The sequence below is a fragment of the Ornithodoros turicata genome, chromosome 1 (genome assembly GCF_037126465.1).
Source record: "Ornithodoros turicata isolate Travis chromosome 1, ASM3712646v1, whole genome shotgun sequence".
Lineage (NCBI taxonomy): Eukaryota > Metazoa > Arthropoda > Arachnida > Ixodida > Argasidae > Ornithodoros > Ornithodoros turicata.
In genome coordinates, this window is record NC_088201.1 from 106,462,078 (window position 1) to 106,482,962 (window position 20,885).

At 42.6% G+C, this 20,885-nt stretch overlaps 1 protein-coding gene and 1 long non-coding RNA gene across 2 annotated transcripts in view; one reads left to right on the forward strand and one right to left on the reverse strand.

The window, feature by feature from the left end:
• Window positions 1–570: 570 nt before the first annotated feature.
• LOC135381939 (neprilysin-1-like) overlaps window positions 571–20,885 on the reverse strand; it is a 92,049-nt gene continuing 71,734 nt past the window's right edge. Inside the window, exons 6-8 of the mRNA XM_064612573.1 lie at window positions 1,177–1,374; window positions 1,004–1,090; window positions 571–705 (exon numbers count right to left, since the gene is read on the reverse strand). Coding sequence (XP_064468643.1) covers window positions 571–705; window positions 1,004–1,090; window positions 1,177–1,374 — 420 coding nt within the window. The remainder of the gene's footprint in view (window positions 706–1,003; window positions 1,091–1,176; window positions 1,375–20,885) is intronic.
• On the forward strand, window positions 5,226–7,557 carry LOC135367420 (uncharacterized). The gene is made up of 4 exons (XR_010414456.1): window positions 5,226–5,692; window positions 5,823–5,918; window positions 6,042–6,160; window positions 7,144–7,557. It is a non-coding gene; the product is annotated as an uncharacterized LOC135367420 (long non-coding RNA).

A 20,885-nucleotide genomic window follows, 5' to 3' on the forward strand; every position in this document is an offset into this window, starting at 1 on the left:
TTTCGCACACGCACACCGGATCGGACGCGGATGATGATGTTGATGAGTTGATGTTTAATGGCGCATAAGCAACTATGGACTCTGTGACGCAGATAGAACAAAGGAAGTAATCTCTATGTTGACTTATGACAGGCGGCGTCTCATTCTTTTTCTGAATATGTCGTTTCACAGCTGTAGCTTTTTCTCCGAACTTACGGATATTAACAGAGATATGATGAATACAAGTCGGAAAACTCCGCATCCTCGAAACATAATAAACTCTGATAAACATCATCCGAATATCCAAAAAATAAACCCCGAAAACCCGGAAACTTACTTATGGGTCACTCCCAAAAGATGAAGCAAAAAGAGAGAACAAGTAGGTCTATGGGCGCCATGCTGGTTCTCTTGCGTGAGACACGCAGTCGAGCACATCAATTAAAGGATGCATACATACGACTGCAGTATCTACATATAGAGATTATAGCGATGGGAGCCTATTCTGCATGATGTACAACTCTCCTCTAAACCGAGTATTATATCATTTCTCTCTAATTAGTTATATGGAATAAATGACCTTACTGTATTGCCTCACCTGTTGACAGTGCCGAGGAAGTCGAATACTGATTTATAGTAGTCCGTTTCCCACACAATAAGGGGTTCTTCTGCGTCAACACTTATGTTGATCGTCTTGAAAATATTCTTTACGATCTCCAGCAATGGAAACTAAATTAACAAAATCATTCAAATGAAGAGTGGTCTCCCTGCCATTACGGAGAAAGAGCATTCATTATAGAACACATGATCGAAAGCTCAGAAGCTACACCTGTTTACGTCGTTTGTGTGTTCAACTGTTTAAAGCCATACAGAACAAAATATCTAACTCTTTGGCGCCGTACAAGAGTCACAGGTCGAGTCACTTGATGAGAGATCTCTATGCAGCGAATAATATGCAAATGATGTACTATAGATTCATTAAAACAGAAAATTAGAGTAAATGTGATTGTATGATAAGGTACCTTACCTTCGGATTATCGTTCTGCAGTTCACCCACAGTTACTTTATTGTACCTAGCAATATAATTACGCCTTGCTTCTTGTGATCGGGTTCTCTGTAAACACACATGCCTTGCTATAGAGATCACTTTACCATAACTCAAACACACTTTTCTTTCTTACGGAGGCGTTTTCGACTTACGTTTGCAATCTGGACTTCGAAGTCAACTATTTCGTCTGCCAATGCCCGAGCAGCCTTCTGGTCCGTGGTGCCGTTTGTCATTAGTGTTGTGATATTGATGATGTACTGCTTATATGTTTGGATTATTTTGTGGTTGTGCGGGTTAGACTGGTTCAGAAACTGGTTGCGGCCAACAGTTCCAAAAACGTGCTGGTCCATCTGAAACGTTTTCCATAACGTTGTTTTCATCATGCCATGTTGTATGAGAGATGAACACATTAAGTTCTACCTGTGACACACTGACACTAAAGGCCTTTGAAGAGAGGGACATCTATCCACATTTGAGTTCACTGAAACACGGCAACGGCGAATCTTCGTTTGGGTGCTTTTCGGAAGGGGAAATCGGATGTCTCTGTTCCTACTGAAAACCATCGAACACAGCGCCAGCTGATGATTTCCAGCTCACTAATATCCAGTGATGTGCACTAACTACTCTCGACGTAGGTAAAGTACAACTACGAACTACTTGTTCAAAGGTAACTGGAACTACTAACCCACTAGTTTTTATAGCAAGTACTTAAACTATACCTGTAACCACGGAAAAACAGTTTCGACTACATTTGCAACTAGATTTCCACACGGCGTAGAACCTGTAACGGAATGGTAGTAACACCCTTTAAATACTGCTATGTACAACCAAGTTGCACCACAAGTGCGTGGTTCCCAGTCCGGCTCCAGTTCCGAAACAGAACGATCTTTTCCACAGCACGAGCGCGGCGGATCTCAATTCTCTGCTTCTTCAGCTGGCGCCACTACAGAACCTAATAAAGTTTCACTGAATTTATGTCAGGCTAAATGTACTGCTGATGATATTATGGGATCACTGTGGTTTGCACTTCGCAAAATAAACTTCGAGAATAAACTCTTAAAAATAAATCAAGAAACAATCGACGGTGTAAAGATAAAGCCGTAAAAATCAACTTTTGCGGTATAAACGATTCAGATTCGAACTTTCAAAATAAATAATCTCTGATTGGTCGACAGGCACAACAGCCTCAGAGCAGCGAAGGCTTTTGGCGCCCGCGTCTGAAAATAATTCCCCGCAGGGTGTGGCCATCTGCGGTGGGCTGGGAACGAGAGCACCGAGTCTGGACGAATCGTTTGCAGCATTTTTCGCCTGCTATCAGGATTCTGTTGGCACTACAATTAATGTTTTGTTCTGCTTCTCGCCTGTCAAATTTGAGTATGTCGAACTTGAATTCGTGTCGTAAGTCACCAAGTCAGTTCCCGGTGTTGATTCCAGCTATGGTGGACACCTGTCATATTGTGAACATTGTCGCGGACATCGCCATTCTCCTACAGGGCTGCCTTGGTTGTGAAATCGGAGAGTTGAAAAATGACGATCGACGAAAGAGCCCGATATCGGCACCTTGTGGATGTGTTGTGTTTGTCCGTCTGTGTGTCCGTGAAATCGGAACCTGCCTGTGTACTTTCCTGCGTGTGGTTTTCCTTGGGAACCTACTTTCTGATAAATGCAGGGAACTGGTACTGGACACACTTTCGAAGTGCCTCTCTGCAAGTAAGCTGCACACGAATGTGAAGAAACTGTTTCTTTGTTTGCAAGTAAAAACTATTTTCTCTCGGATGGATAACTTAAGTTAGCAAAGGTGCCTTCATTTTCTGTAACCAGCAGACGGTAATCTCGAAGTGTAACGAAATAAGATTATAATTGCAGGAATATCCACATTGACTCGCACACCTTCATAGGCAACGATTTGCCATGCAAAAGCTGCACGAGATCTATCTAGACATAATACTTCAAGCGCTTTGTTTTCTCTGGTCTTAGAATACCCTGGTCTTTGAATGCCATTTTCAAGATCTTAAAAACCATGAAATTTTCGTGCAGAAGTTTTTGCATCTTTTGTATTCGCGTGGATATACAGTGCAAATTCTGGCCATCGGATGTCGTAACTGTAGAAAACCAAGAGCAGTAAGTAACTGAAATCAGAAGTGTGAGAAATGAACGGCACCCTCTGTTGTATTTGTTTGCCTTCCTTTTTCTCCTATGACCTTCATTCAGAAATCCCCAGGTACGTTTATTAACAGATCATTCTTTATACTGGGCACCTACGCCAAGAAGAGATCTAAAATTTACTATACCAGCAACTTCATTGTGTGCAATGGCACCCTTGCACCTATTTTATGTACCTATAACCTATACCTATAACTTACATATAACACCTATAACTTATATATATTGTGCTGAAATATGAAATCGCTACAAAACTTGCATCCTGCGCGACATTACATTAAATGTGCTGGTTGCAGTTCTGCAGCGTTATGTCTCCCTCACGTACAAGTGAAAAGGCAAAAAGAACTACTAACTAACTCTAAAGGGACTAACTCTCACACATCCTCTATTTCGGGGTCATGCCTTCGCGCTGGTCACGAGTATGCTTTTGAAAACAATAGCGGCACATAGGGAAACCGACATTGCATTTGCACCGACCTTGTATTTCCAATAATTAAACGAGACCTAATTATTACATCCACTTTGTAGAACATGCTGTCAGCCCTTATAACTGCAAAAATATGATTTCTCCAAGAATAAAAAAAAAATCAGTGCATGGACACGCTATATGCACCGCGCCTACTATAAACTAACCAGTGGTCGCTAAAAATATACTGGTATTTGTATTTTATGTGATGTATGATCCACGTTTTATTTTTGTTCAGTTATGCCAGTGTGAGCTCCTACCCCAGACTAGCTAATTCCTCCTGTTTGTCCTCCATGGAGTCACATACACGTTATATTACAAGGAATCGAGCTGGTACTACCAGATCCAAACAGGTGACTTAACATCAACAGAACAACATAGCAGAGTGAATAGCAACCAACTTTGTTGACTTATCTAGCTTGGTCGATGACGACCGAAGGTGGCATATTTCTTTCCTCACATTTTTTTATCGGTTTGTTCCAGCTAAAAGCAACACTGCGAAATAAAAGCACGGACACGGCATAGAAAAACAGAAAATTCAATTGCTAACCTTTGCCTCCAGAAGCCTGACTTTGGCATGAAGCCTGACTTTGAGCCGTGATAAAGGGGACTATGACTGTGTTCGGAGTACCATTTACAAAGTTTGCACCTATAGGGTTAGACTGCTGCCCCCTAATTGCGTGCAGATATTCTGATGCCTTCAGAGCTGCAAACTGTTCTTCCGGGTCAACGAAAGCTTGAAGTCTGCATACGTTGTGGCTCACTCCCGAAGACGATTGGAGAAGAAATTACTGGGAATAAAGCACAGTGCGGCATGCTCCACCCAGGTCACAAGGAGGTACTATTACCTTGAGCCACCTTCTGTTAATGCAACAAAAACACCTATTTCCACTGAAAGCAAGACTCTTTTTTTAATCTGTTGTGGGAGAAGGGCACACGAGATCATAATAAATGGTTTCGAGAAGCTGTTACGTCGCATTCTGACATGATCTGAGCCAATATGGTAAGCTGAAGTAATAAGATCTACAGAAAACACATGCCAGCAGATTTTGAACATGCTATGGGAGAGTGTCTGTCCTTGAAATGATGAGATTTGTTCACTTTCCAGATGACTTCAGGTATGTGAAAGCGGTCATAAATGTTGACAAAGCTGTTATGAAGCAGCGACTGCAACTAATGTGTAGAACTGTAGAATGCAAACAGTAGAATGCAAAAGTAGAATGCAAAATTTGTTCAAAGTGTGCTATAGCGTCATACAGATGGGATATGGATGAGCTGACGAAATATTTTTCTTGTGTACACTCTTAAAGGTCAGATATGCCGATTTTGAAGTGCCGCAGAACTGAGCGATACTCGCGCTGTGTGTTCATTACCTAACACTGAATATGTGTGCGAAATATCTTGCTCCAACTGTTCGTAGTTTTTTAGAAAACAGTTTTTTTAGTTCCCACGCCCGGCCGTCAGACCGTCGGCAAACCCTGCGCACGGGCGCACCGACGTCACTGCTCTCGGTTTATCTGTCTTTGGCTTGGCATGCACTCTTGGCTTGGCCGCTTGGCTTCTTTCGTTTCGTACTCTGTGCATCGTACATAAGCGAACAGCTGTTATGTTATTGCTAAGCCGGAAACAAAGCATGTGAATATTTTTTTTTTTTTTTTTTGGCAAGGCGTCGTTTGGAAAGTGCACTTCCTTGTTCTGACCTTGCCTTTTATGGGCTGGAGCGATATGCCACGGCGAAGTTGTCGAAGATGCGACGGTGCTACGTGCTACGCTGTTAGAACAATTCATCGGAGCATTCAAGTGTTACCTTTTATAAGCTGCTAAAAGACCAAGCAGTGCGAAGCTCTTGGCTGACAGTGGTGCCTGCTAATTTCCACTGCAAGGATTTCGTCAACGAATGTTATCATAGGTTATACGCGCGACTCCAGAGGCAATTTGGAATATCGGCACGAAATCGTCGGATGAAAATCTGAGGTGCCCGACGCACAACATTTTGAACGTGCCACGGAGGATCAAGGCAAAAAACGAGAGCAAAAAAGGTAAGTCGAGGTTCAGATACAAAAAATAGCAAGCCTAATGAATCGTGCAGCTGTCCTACTGCGCTTACTCTGATATAACCACGATTAACAACACAATAGTATTGATAATCTAACTTCTGAATTGTCACAGGTGCACGCTGAAGGCGGAAATGAAGCATGATCTGGCTTGCATCTGGTGCATGAAGAAATTGCTGGCACGTTAGTTGCAGTCTACCTCCACCAACAGGTACGACAGTGTGATGTTATAATTTGAGTATTCACCTAAGTTCAACTTTTCATGTGCACTCGCATGCAAGCATCTTGACACCACTTTTAAATCTGCCCTCAAAGTTACAACCTGTGCTTTCAGGGTGGAAAACAAAGGTCGCCATTCCGATTAGCTGCTATCTCCCAGTTCAAGCACTTTTGCTGTCTGGACACTGGTTCCTGTGGATGGGCTGTTACAAGCTTCACTGTCTGATATAGAAGGTACGTTACATTAGTTCAGTTAATTTGTCTTTTGCACATTTTCGTTACTGTTAGTTGGATTACTGTTGGACATACAATCCTTTGACACACAGAAGCTGATGTCGCCTCTGATAACGTTTTAGAATTTTCAGTGTCATCAACGTCCATTGAGGAAGGTGCCTTTACTATCTGTGAACCTTTAATTGAAGAATAGTCCAGAATTCATGTTAACATTGTCTACTCTTATTAATTCACTGTCTGTGTTCTGAGAGCTTAGAAAAATCGAAACTATTTATTTGTCACAACTTCACACTGGATGTGGTACTGGCTCGACATGTAAGCTAAAATACCTGGATTCTACAATAATTGTGTTGAACTTGGTGCATTACCGTGGGCAATGCCACATTGACTACATTTTTAGTGGGTCTGGTGCACAAATACTGCGTGCATACTGCATACATACATACTGTTTGATAGGCAAAAATACCTGAGGAGTGCTGTGTAGTCTTTTTACCTAAAGTCCACACCCTTACTGCAAAGTCACAGTACGTAGAACAGCAATGTGCAGGTATGCTGCGATAGAGATTCATAACAGAAAGAAAACTGTTGAGAGCATCTAAATTTTAATGAGACGAGACGTTCGTGCACAAGGCTGCTCTTGTTAATGTCTAACATGAAGTTACAAAATCCCGGAATATATAAAACATGTTGTAATGTAGAGAGCGAGGGTTGCTACAGACATAAAAATAATTACACAATCATATATAATAAAATAAAAAGGGGGTACAACTCCCCCCTCAACTCAACTCGACAACTCAATAACTCTACTTATTCTCTACCTTACAACATGTCATATATTCTGGAATTTTGTAACTTGATGTTAGACCTCAAGAAGTACAGCCTTCTGTGCGAAAGTCCTCTTTCTGTTGTGCACAATCATTATACAGTAAATACGACTATCCATTTCTTGTCATTAAATGCCTTTTGTTTCTTTTTTTCTGCAGTGATGAGCATCCATAAGAACACATGGCAGAAAGGGAGTCTCTTTGAGATGACAAACCCTCATCACCTCATGAGGATACAATGGTTGACGAATGGTTCTCAAGTACATCGAAACTTCAACAAATAATTCATGAAAAAGCCGGGCAGTGCTAGCACCAGGAATTGAACGTGGACCGTCCTGCTACCAGTCAGAGATGTTACATTTCAGGTGCTCATTGACTTTTGGTGAATTACTTGTTGACTTTGTCCCAAGGTGGAGCTCGCCACAGCTCATTTGTCTATCTGTTAATGTTGTGGCGTGTGTTGCGTTTTTCTCTTTGTGTGTTCCAGACTCAGAACGGTAAATTTGGATCAGGTCAGGTACGTTTCATTTAGACATGGCAAACATAAAGTGGTGTTTCTCAACACAACTTAGCAGTGACCTTCATGCATTACTGCCACGGCCATTAAGCGTGAATGGAAGGCTGCACATTATGCATGATGTAAAACCCCAAGACTAGGAACATGAAGGGACAAACACAAACACGTCCCTTTTTGTTCCCTAGTCACGGGGTTTTACATATGCATCATCTTCACCAGCTCACTTGCTTCCTAGCCATTTTTTCTGCCACATTATGTTCACTCTACTTCTATCGTGTGCTATGTAATCTTGTTCAAGTTCTGTCAAACGACGTGTAATACTATAAAAACATTCAGTACACTGTTTATGTGGGTTGAATGGTAGCGCATAAATGCAGAAAGGGAACTGTCATGTTATGGAAAGTGTTTACGTATTGTACATTTAACTACTAATTTTATTGGTTAGCTTTCGCCGGCATATGATGTCAAGCCATGTTATATTAATTTGGAACATGTTCTTCTTAGTAGCCAGAGCAGCTGACACACATTGAGAACATAGCCCGTGTGTGTTTGTCTTTTCCACCGCAGCCCTTGGGTTTCCTCCCTGATGGCTACACATGTCAGGGATAGGTTTCAGAACCGGTAGTTCCCGCCAATTGTGAATTACTTTTCAGGGGATCATCACGCTGGCAGATGAAACATATCGTTTAAATTATTTGCAGGACAGGAATTGCGTAGCTTCACACAAATACTACTACTACGACGTAAGAGTGGTTTCAAATCTAGTTTTTTTGCATTCCTGACATTATCGCACGAGATGTAGTATCCACTATGATCCTTTATATGAGGGGTATGTACAGTGCAATCAACAGATGCTATTTACAAATCTGTGTTTTCTACTGTGTTGAAATGGGGTAGTTTGTATCTGAGAGATATAGTGAAACACAGGCAGCCAAGGACAGACTTTTGATGCCCTCGAGAAACATGGCAACACATTGCAGGGATTCTGGATGCTGCATAAATTTCCAGAACACACAGCTCAAGGCAGCGGTTAAATAACAAGTGGTTAGAGAAATACAAGACAGTTGCATGTGTAAGCAGTCTGCTGTTGGATTTGCTTCTGTCTGAGATACGTTATCTCAAAGGGAACGCACGGACACACTCCGAATGATACTAGGGCTGCCTGTGAAATAGAATGAGGAGAGGGGAAGATATATAACCCTTTTTTCTTGTCTGTTATTCTATTGGTTAACTTGTCATTTGCTTAGCAGCATATATGTGTATATTCCAGAGTCTGCTAATAAATATATCAGTTGAGGGCTAGCAGTCGCATTGCAGATGTCTCATCCTGTCCTTGGCTGCTTGTGTTTCACTATGGCCATGCTTGCTATTGCAAAAACAGAAAACAAAAAAAGACAATAGACAAACACGAAAAGAGCGACCTAAAAAGCTGCCTGTGCTAGTGCTCACATGGAGGGAATGCAATGAGGTAGCATGTTCCATTCATGAACTGTGCATAGTAGTACATATCACAACGACAACCAATTATTCAGATTTTTTTTTGAAGTACTTTGTTTTTTTAGCTTCGTTTGCACAGTCTATTATTGGAGCTTTATGTGACTCCCCTCTTGAGCTACTTTAAGATTGCTGATGCTGTGCAGTTTGTTAATTTTGAAACTGTACTGTGCTGAGGTACAAAAACAGAATTGTCATATCTGCATTTGAGCACATAGGAATAATTTGTAAGTACTTTCCTTGTTGACATTAATATTTGCACCAGGTCACAACATTGTTGATTGATGGAAAATGTAAATAAATATATTTATTTGCTTGCCAAACAATGCACAAATGTCTTCTTTTCTAGGGAGATATTCCCTGTTGACCAAAAATAAATGTGGAAAAGTTAAAGGGGCACAATAATGGTAGAGTCTAGCATTGCTTTTTGCCACTTCACATATATTCACTGTTGTTCGTGTGCACATGTAGGAACAGGAAGGTAGAGCATGCGCATAAAAAATTTCGTATGCAGCCACACATATGGTTCAGAAGATTAATTAGATGATGTCCAAGCATATATAATTGTGCTTGTGCAATGGGTATGCTAATGGATTGCTTCCATGAAGCCTTTTCATTTATTTTTTATAAATTCTTTTTATAAACGTTATTTTTATTTTATATAAATTTCATATTACATATTGTATACTTATATTTTTATAAATTAAAAACTCAAATTACACGGCCCCTGTAAGTGTGCCCTTTTTAAATGGTTTGGTAACGTGTCTGAAACTGTAAAGGTAAGAGGCCATCGAGAATGCTGCAGACAAGGTTGCAACTTACATATTGCTTATCATGTCCTACATACAAAGTGATTTGTACAATAATTCCTGAGCACGGAATTAATTCCGACGATGGCCAGTGATGTCACCCGGGACGACAAGTCACATAATTGCCTCTAACACTTTTACACCCCATGGGCTGAGTTGTGAATTGAAAGAGCACTCTACAGAAGGATAAGGTGCACCTGATTTCTAGGATCTATGCTATGCCCTAACTCTTCAGACACCACATTTCTAAAAACACCATTTCTAAGTGGCAATATGTGCTCTGGTACTTCTTTTGCGTCTGCATAGTGTGCAACCACATGGCTACTGGAGCTTTCGTGTGCATGTTTTTGTGCGACGGTGCTCATTACAAACAATATCCAGATGTTAGACATAAAATGCAGTAGTTTGTAGCGTGCCACACAACGCAGCGTGGGGGTGTGATTCAAAGATTGCTTCTGGAAAATGCACAGAATCCCACAAAAAGTTTAAAATGTGATTTGTATTTCGTTTTACGTCTCTCGTCGTTACATACCATCGTCGACGCTGTTGCGCATTGATAAATCGTACGTAAAACTTGTCCCATAGTAGTATGCGGTTTCTCAAATACACAGCACAATTTTTTTCCTGCAGGAATAAAACGCTGTCGGCATTTTCTTGCTAACACGGCTGTCGAAACGTCAGTCTCTACAATGGGCAAGTGATGTAAAGGCGCTAACGCAGACGAGACTTGATACAAATTGTACATGCTCACAAAACACAAACGACGAATTCCAGTCACAACATCGCACAGAGGTTGGTTCGCGAATGAGTTCGCAGCTGCTGCACTGTTTACTTATCGCGGAACGGTGGAACCCGGCTGTCCGCCATCTTCAAGCACAGATACGTGAAGCCGCGAGAAGCCGTAGCTGAAATCCACTGGCAAGTACGAAGGCGCGTACACGTCACAATGCCCGTTCGGGTGCATCTACGTCATAAAAATGGCTGCGCCCATGTGTGTTTCGGAATGAATTATCTATTTTTTTTTACATGGTACTGTACCGAACTGAGAGAATGAAGGTGCATTTTGGGGAGAGCTGGATGTGGGCTTTCAGAATATCACAACCGTTTCGGCTATTTGGGATATCGGCATAGCTGACCTTTAAACCCGTACCTTTTATTGTAACTTTTAGAAACATGTAACGTCTATATAGACATAGATCTCGAGATTTCTTATAGGTTACACCTCTGTAACGTATATTTAGAGGTTAAAAGCGACGGAAGTCATGTCATTACAACAGCAATAGAAGTTACATCTCGGAAAAAACAAAAACAACGTGTTGTAACTTATAAACGTACCCTTTACTCCGACACCGTAACTTCTGAGCAAAATCTCCGGAGGTTATTTCTTTGTTATGTTCTTTTCGTTTGTTTTTGTTCTGTTTTGCAGCATAATGCCATGTTTCAGCCTCCCATGCGGGACGACAGTTGCGAATCTACGTGCACGTTGTTATTTTGTATCTGTTTCAGCGTCATTTGCGTCGACTAAATATTATGAATGCTGTATAAACACGGATTGTAAGTTTGCAGTCTTGCATACTGTTAGCATGTTTCTTTCTACAAGGTGGAGAACCATTGCCAATGCCGCAACAACCAAGAGTTCCGCACTTCCGACAGTTTCGATTTCGCTGCGCAGTCAAGCCTGGTCTAGCCACACTGATGGCGGTTTCCTTGAAATGGGGAACGCCCAACGTGCGTCCGTTGACAGGTGTAATCTGTTTTCATCGATGGTTTTGACCGTCGATTTACCTCGCGTTTATCATAGCATCGTCAGGAACAACATAAATGCGAGATGTCGCTAAGAAACAATGATATTTTCGGTGTTCTGAGAGGAAGGCGTAGTGAGTGCGAAGATTGCAAAGAATACAAACGTCATTCACCGCAGCTGAAGTGCCTATATTGTAGCCACAGCCCTGGTTCACACAATAAGCTTCATACACTGGGTAAGTGCACATTTTGTGCGACGTACGTACTACGTGCATTATTTTGATAGCAAGAGCTGTTAGCGCATGTTGTGATTATGGCAAGCGTTTTGTGGTCCTGCATGTGAACGCCACTTACCCTTGCTACTTTTCTGCCCTCAATTGGTCGCCAAGTCGATACACCGGCGTGCATTTTTTTTAGCTGCGGACATATCCATAGAGAACACGAGTATCTATAATTCGCGGCTTCCTACTTATTGTATTCTTACGATATTCTAAGACTCAGTCGTGGAGAGAACGCCTTCCTGCATTTATGCTGTTCTCTCAGCGTACCTTGTGCTTTCTACGGATGTAATTCAGCAAAACATTTTTTCGTCGACACTGCTGCTAAATGAGGATGGCTGTTCTGCATTGTTGCAAATAGAGGAACACAACGCAACAACTTTTATCGTATTGCTAGCCTCCGATTTCATGTACGTAACGGTCACGGCACATTTCGTACATAATTGCTGCTAGGTATAATGGGCTGCTGATGTTTGCAGATGGAGCAGAATTAGGTACCGTAAAAAAGGCCGCCTCTTGAGGCTCAGGTGCCACACGACACATGGATAGAAGAAGGTATGTGATCGTTATTTATTTATTTTTTTTCCTTTTGGCATTTGTGGTGGCGCTTCCCTGCTTGAAAGGTTTTCCATAAAACTCTGAGTAGTGCTACGGGTTATTTATTGGTTACCTGCTTATTTACTTCATCTCACGAAGTTCTTCGAGCGGAGGGCAGTGGCTGGAGGGCTCATCAGAAAGCGGTATATGCACAAATAACATATTGAATGGTTCCGTAAATGTTACTCTCAATGCCCAAACTTGTGTTCCCAGGATCCCACATGCAGGTTCACAGGCCTTCACCTGCGCAATGGCGCCTCACACAAACTCTTCTCAGAGCGCCTCCCACGCTGATAACGCAGCTGCCAACCAGCTTCTGATACTATTCGAGGTTACCTTGATAATTTGAGTTTTCTCACAGATCTGATGTTCATTATGCCTGAGCCATACAAAACCCTATGTGATTGGCTGCCCTAGCTGCGTGCACAGCACAGCTACTAATGTAGTGTCTCCTGCATTACTCTACACTCATGTTTCCCAAGGTTGTGTGCGTTTTACGTAATACTGTGTCTTTTGCGCTCGCCTCTGCAACACGAATGTGGAATATATTTTTTCAGCTGCAATTTTCTGGTTTGTTGTGTCTGTTTAGCTTAGCAAAAATAAGTCAATTGTTCTGACTCGCTGGCTTTCTGCACAGTTTTATGCATTACTTCTCACTTGAAGATCGTTTTTCTTTCCATATATCTTTGGTAAAGCGAACATGGCTTCTCCTCACATCAAAGTCACACTATTGCACAATGTGTCAGCATGTGGCCTTTCAACTGTTCGCAACGCCAATTGTCATACAAGACGTCTAAATAGACTCCTGTTTTTATAATATATATATGTGCAAGATCTCCTTTTCTGTTGGTGCATTTTGGTACCTTGGTGTGTTCGGTAAATGTCTGTCCATATGCGCACAATGTACAGGGTGTTTATTTTTATTCGCATCACAGGGCAGCGCTCAGTTGGCAGGCGGGTTATGTTAACTTTGGCTAATTAACCCATCCGTAGTTACAAACATATCCGACATTTCCTGACGCACGTGTTTGTAACTACGGATCAATTAATTAGCAAAAATTCACATAACCCACCTGCCAAATGAGCGTTGCCCTGATGCGAATAAAAATAAACATCCTGTATAAAAAGCCACATGTTGGCGTAACCTTTACCGACAGGTTCTGAATTGAAGGCCGTAACCTCTAATTAGTGGGTGTCTTTGTAACTTTTATAAAGGGTACTGCTCAGAGGGTACTTGGTAACTTATGAAATAGAGGGTAAAATATTGCGATTTTTTACCCTTTCCTAACGGGTACCGAGTTAAGAGTGTAAGAACAAATACACTTGCCAGTTCTCAAAATGGAGGAGCAGAGTGTCGATTTTCGCAGGAGACAGCCACAATGTTTTTTTTTTTTTTGCTTCCTAGACGACCTCAACTGACAAACAAGCTGCAGCACATTATGGCGACGAATTTTTTGTTTTTTTAAAGAAAAATAAACCTGTAGATTTTCAGTATGTTGTAGGAGAGGACTGGTTATACAAATAGGGGAAGATTTCCTTTAGGCGACCTATATGTGAATATGCTATTTGAAAAACAGTGTCATTTTTTGCAAGTGCTTGGTATTCTCGAACGCTTCGTTAAACGATGAATATGGACCAACTTGATATTTTTATGTGAAGCTAATCCCCATGCAGCTGTGTACAAGGATAAACAGTCTGGGGTCCTTCAAGAATGCTAATTTTCCGGAAATTTATCGTAAACGACCCAGAATGTGCTCCGTTCTTGAGTTCTCACCACGTCACGATATTTGTTCTCGTTCGACATGCCCTTTGGGATGGCAGACCCATGCTTCTCCTCTAACAACAGGCAATGAAAGCACACAAATGATGTATACGTAGATGTCAGAAGGAAGCTCGTAAGGAACAACTTTTGTATATTTCGGCACAGTTTAATGTGCCCCCATTGTTCAAGGAAACAAAATGACGAGCAAAAAAGGTTTACATTCTATACATGCATCGTCCAAAAAATGCACGCAATTTTTTCAGTGATATTTAAGAGAGTCAAGCTACACCTCTGGCTGGTTTTGGCTGGAATAGCCCGGATTGACAGTTACACAAGCAGATGTGTGTCAGCATTGAAAAGATGAAGAAAGAAAGGTCATTTTAAAATGTCGCACTATGAGTATTCTATGGCCCGCTTCCTTAATTTACTACTTTTCATAGCTTACACCTTCACGGGTGTTCTTTATCCTAAACTAGTTTTATAACCAAAATCCAGGAGAATGACTGTCACCACATTTAGAAGTTTAAACATGAAATTTAAGTTTACGTTTAAACCAAATAATAAACATTTGCTTACTTTTCTGCAATCAAGATGTGAATTACGTCGTTAAATTGCAGGCTTCAGTGAAAAATCGTAACTGCTAGTGACGTAACATGTGATGCCAGTGTCTTTCATCCCACCCCATGTTATTCCATGAGCAGTGAGCATCAAAATATAAATTGCATCGATGTACTTAGGATGGGTAATTTTATGTGTACCGATGAACATACTGCAGTGCTAATCAAAAATGTAGTTCGTGGCTATGGAGCACGCTCATATTCAGTATGCCATGTGAACTAGGGGACCATTTTCTGACATAAACATTGAATGAGTGAAGACCCCAAAACATGTAAGCACTGTTTGCGTGCATTTGACAACCTGCATTTTTATTACTGAGAGGCTCTCTTCGTAGCAAGAGGGCAAGAGTGCTGGCAATGTGGCACATCTTTATAAACTGTAGAATCAGAGACACAGAAAAAAAATAACAGCATATCATGATCTCATGTCATTGTGTCCGTGTTTCTGTCTCCTGTTCTACATTTGTTAATCTTTTTGTGAAGTTGCTGGATTTTAGCCCAACAGCAGGCGTCAGCAATTAGAGAACGTTCACCACATCCAAGGCATAAATTTCCTCATTCTCCGCATTCCTCATTCAAATAATGTTGAAGAAGTAACCGTGCGAAGAAACAAATACAACAGTGAAGCTGGCTTCAGTACACTACAATATGTCACATGTATAGTATGCCTCAGTGTTTCCCAAACACTGTGTCAGGACGTGTGCCATTGAGGCCGCGATAGCGCAAGCGGGGCCCATGAAAAAGCAAATGAAGCGAGCGCAATATGCGACGAAACCCAGAAAACTCTCTCACTACAACTGCAATATATTGAAGTTGTTTTACAAAAATGCAAGTTAAGTTCAGCGCACAATCAGTCGGGAACCAAGCTAATGCGCAGCAATGCTTTCAATCAAGTGTGTCGCAGTATTCCTCACTGTATCGTGACGAGACCCTGGACGTCAGACGTCATTTCTGCGCAGTAGTATAACAATTATATTGATGTATATGTGACAGGGCACAGTTCTAGCTTCCCAAACAAGAGCGCACCCACACACACATGCACAGTCGGAGAAAGACATCAGCTGTCGCACATAGAGCCATCCCTAAAGCTATGCCCACCTTTGTTGATGCACCCACGGATCCACAGGAAGAGTGCCGAGACTTTGCCACTCGCATTAAGTACCTATAACTTGAACTGCAAACAGTTTGGTGTACGCTCCAGAAAGCGAGAGCAGCTGATTGCTGCCGCGGGCATGTGAGCCGAGAAGGACAGTTCAACTTTCAACAGAGAGACAATTTTAGCTGAGTTCGAAGGTGACGCTAGTCTTCGGCGCAACAATTTCCAGAGTGAAACATCCTCGATCTGCTCAGATAGCTCAACGCTTTTTTATTCTTTTTCTTTTTATTATTATGTATTCCTATATTTGTTTCATATCCAATTCTAATTCCAATTCCAGCTCGACGCTGAACGGCCCAACCGCCCAGCGCGCTGACACTAGTGCAACGTAGAGTCAATAAATAGCTGTGGTATAAAAGCAGCACTTCAATTTCACAGCGTGTAGGAAACGAACGGGGAACTCTCGCTTCCCTAAGAAGAAGGGTACTTAAAGTATATTTGTGTACTTACACTCTTAGAAATGGATCTTCTATCGTATCTTCTACATACACCCGAAAAACGGTAATTTTGGGGTTTCTACGTAGAGACCACGCGAAAGCGCGCGGAATGACGTCCCATCACGTGGTTTCCCTCGTAGAAGCCACAAAAGTGGCGTCTGTTTTACTCTTCGCAGTTTCCTCCTTTCCCAGTCGTTTCCCCCTCCCCGCGTGCTACTGCTTCCCCTCTCCCCCGGCGCATGCTTGCAGTCAATAGAATTTGTTTCAAAGGGGATTGAAGACTTTATTTCGGCAAAGTTGTGAAATTGTGGCAGTGATACAGTGAATATTGACTAGACTTGCAAGCTATGCAAAATACCCTCTTCACAGAGAAATGACTCAGAGAAAATAAAAATGAATAAGAACCACACATAGTCAAAATATCACAGATTGCACAAAACGGCGCGGCTCGACGCCGCTGCTGCGAAACTATTTGCAAGCTTGAAACTCGTATCGAAACAAGTTTCGCTGGGATGCAGACCTGTTTGTTGCTCAGGGCATATGATCACCATATTTCAGCGGCTCTACATCTCTTTGTGGGGGCTGTTGATATGGCAGTTGTCACCCGTTGTGCAGCGTTTCCTCCATGCTTCCCATCCTGGCCTCGAATCGGAATTCTGCTTCAAGGCGTAACTGTGACGAACGACGACAAAGACGCATTACAAAGTGGATAGGAACAACATTAAGTGTAATAAAAGTCACTATCGACAACAGTGAAAGGGTACGAACTATAGCTTATACTACAACGATGATAGGTGAGGCAGCGAGGAGAGAAAAATGGTACATTGGTACCACAGCAGTACCAAGTATGTAGGAGGAGAGGTCAAAGAGATATCTTACTGAATGCGATCATGGTCGGCAGGTGAGTGTTAGCATTAGACGCATGTTCCGGGTAACACTTGTGCCGTGTACCGGCTAATATCTGTCAGTGTTCGGTATGAATCGCACGCACATTTCCATCAGGCGGCACGTTGAACACCAGTGAAGTCTTCGTTGGTGACGTCCATACCCACTGCGGCCAGCTGAGACAGAGAATGGTTACTCAAACCACGGTCGAAACGAGCCCCCGAAAGGCAAAAACATCCTGCGCCATACACAAACGTTAGCGCTCGTGAAGTCCACGTTTAGAGGCAATTCTAACAGAGCTACAAACCGGATACAGCTGATAACACATGAGCGTCTCTCGAATACCTTCACAACTCAACTTCTCAAGCATCACCACATAAAGGGCTAAACGCATGGAGCGTTTTTCCAACGTTTTCAGGACGCGGGCGCGCTCGGCGTGCGTGTGACCTCGTAAAAACCAGTTCTTCAACGCGCGCGGAGGGCGTACGCCGGAATCTGTCGACTACAGATATTCGCGCGCGTCTGGGCGCGTTTTCCGAGAAGTAGACAGAACCATGGCCGTCGTGCGGCAGACAAGGTGGCGTATGAGCAGCTCGCATAAATTTGTGGGTCATTATCCATCACACCAAATTTACTTGTACATCTTAATGATGTATGGAATGAAGGAACGCAGGAACCACAGGAAAGAAGAGCATCTACACGTTCTAACAGATATTTGTGGTCGACGAATATAGCAACAGTGGCGTGCGTCACTCGCTCCGTACGCGTCCCATGCGTTTCGTCGCGGTGGTCGCGGTGGTCGCCTCGCTGGCGTTTCTTCGCCGCGTGTGCAAGGCCATGGCGTACGCGCGACGTTTTGACGCTGAGAAAACGTCCAATGCGTTTCGCCCTCAACTTTCGTTGACCGTTCTGTCACGATCGCCATGACACTTCCATTCGCACCTGCAAATTCCAAATGCTCGTTAGAAGCGTGGGGAAGTAACAGGTAGCCACAACAATAGTAGTGCTGCTAGCATAGTTATCGCAATAAAATTTATTAAACGGAGGTGTCTTACCTGTAAAAGAATCCCAGAATCAGCAAAGCGAAGAAACGCTGGCGGCAAGTCATCGAAGAAGAGGTGTGACCAGTGCCGCGCCACCAGCATGTCTGTCCCCGTCGCATAGTTCACGTGACTCCGGTCCTCGACGCCGGTCAGGTGATCACTCCGAGCGCATAGAAACCACGGCAAAAATTTAGACAACACGAAATAGACTTCACGACGTCCGATTCCTGGTCACGTGATAAACGTGTCTTCTACACGGAATACGCGCCAAAAAAAGCAAGACAATTTTTTATGGTATTTTCTTTTCTCCCGGGTCACGTGGGCATCTGTCGTCTAAAACTTCGGCCTTGATCGTGAATCTAGAAGACACGGCAGCTCTTGACGGCACGATAGAAGGCCTATTTCTAAGAGTGTGCAAGCACTGCCCATCACCTGCACTCAGCGTTGACTATACCGTGCTGATACAGATAGAGCTATGTGAGAGCTGCTGAGCTGTCAGCCTGAGAATATTATTGTTGGCGCCAGCGTATCTCGACATTTGCGTGCTGCAGAATCAGGCCTGAGAACACCCTTCCAAAGTTTATATATTGTATCACGGCAGCCTTCTGATGCATGGGCACCGTCACATGGGGTAACTTCAGCCTGTAAACATTTCCGTTGCAACGCAGTCACCAAATTCCCAGTAAACGACAAACGTGTATTAGACATACCAGAAAGATCCAAACATCTAAGACGTTTGGGATGTCTAGTAGACATCCGGATATGTCCAGCTAACGTGGAAAGGATGTATTATGGATCGTCAGAAGCTCATCCAAAACTGTATAAATGGATATCCTCTGGATGTAACAGCTGGACATTTGTCACATCCGGTGGACGTGCTTGTGAAGCATTGCGACGTCCAATATACGTCCAATCGATGTTCCTACTAGATTAACATACGATAATATATAAACGTACGTTTACGAAACGATGTTTCGACTATCAATCCAATAGTAATTTTTACGTATAGCGCTAGAAGAAAGCGAATCTATCTTGCGAGAACGTGAAAAATTGGAGAACAAGTAAAAGCAAGTTTTTCCATTTCTTCGCGTCCTGCTCTCTGCAAAGTATCTACGTAGCACTCTTCCACCAACACAGGAAACTTCTCAGTTTGACAGGTCCACTCAGTAGGTAACCTCATCATAGACAATAGCCTGAATTCCAAACACAATATTTGTTAGCAAGGAATATCAGAAATGTTAGCGGGCAGTTTGACTCATAGCAGACGTACGAATTAATTGCAGAAACACATCCTCGTCACCGTTACAAACGTTTTCGGCCCCACTACACTTAACAAACATCCCGCAGTTATTGGTATTTTAGTATATGTTCCACATGCAAAGATGTTCCAAAAGCCGGCGGAAGACATATTAAGAAAAACACACAAATACACCGACTTAACACAACAAACCAACAATTTACTGCAGACGTTTCGTCTCCCATTCGGGAGGCATCATCAGTACAAAAGGCAGCAGTGAGAGACACAAAAGTCGCTAGATCTATGTCGGAGATCTATGTCGACCTTCTTAAATAGCGACTTTTGTGTCTCTCATTGCTGCCGTTTGCACTGATGATGCCTCCCGAATGGGAAATGAAACGTCCGCAGTAGATTGTTGATTTGTTGTGTTAAGTCTGTGTATTTGTGTGTTTTTCTTAGTATATGTTCCATCCAGTACGCCAACAGAGGCTACTGAGAAATGCCCAAGCCGTGTCGGGAGGGTTACGGCCACGGCTACGGCATTTGCGCTGTTCATGCACACAAAATAACTGAAAAAGTAGACTTGCAATCTGGTCCATATATTGTCGTTAATCCAGTAGGAACATCGATAGGACGTATATTAGACGTCGAAATGCCTCACAAGCACGTCCACTGGATGTGCAAATGTCTGGCTGTTACATCCAGAAGATATCCATCTATACAGTTATGGATGAGCTTCTGACGATCCATAGTACATCCATTCCACGTTAGCTGGACATATCCGGATGTCTACTAGACATCCAAAATATCCACGGTGTACCATCATCTAGAATCTAGATGTCCATTAGACGTTCGTGGTTTACTGGGTTATGGTTCCTTTTCCTCTCTCTAGGTTCCAGAAACATACGGTTTCTGAGCCAAGGCATTATAGTTGCAGTTGACATACAGAAGTATATACAGATCCCGTACCGTGAAGACCACCTCGTCAAACGTGGTTGCTACGGTTTCGGTTTTGGCCCATTTGCATGTCAAAATTCAGGGATGGATATTTCGTTTCACGTGCGTGTTTCAAAATATTTAAACTTGGTGTGGCTTTCAACTAGGACAGTTTCCCATACCGGTACCTGGCTTTTGTTCAAGACGTTCTAATTAAAGAGTTAATTAATGAATTTAGGTAATTAGTCATCTTTATTAGTCATTATAGTCTTTTTTGGAAAAGATATGCGCCTGACCGTAGCTCAACTGTGAAAATAACGTGCTCCCGTGCCTTTCTAATAAAAAATTGTCCAAGCTGAAACACACACACAGACACGTGCCAAAAGGCGC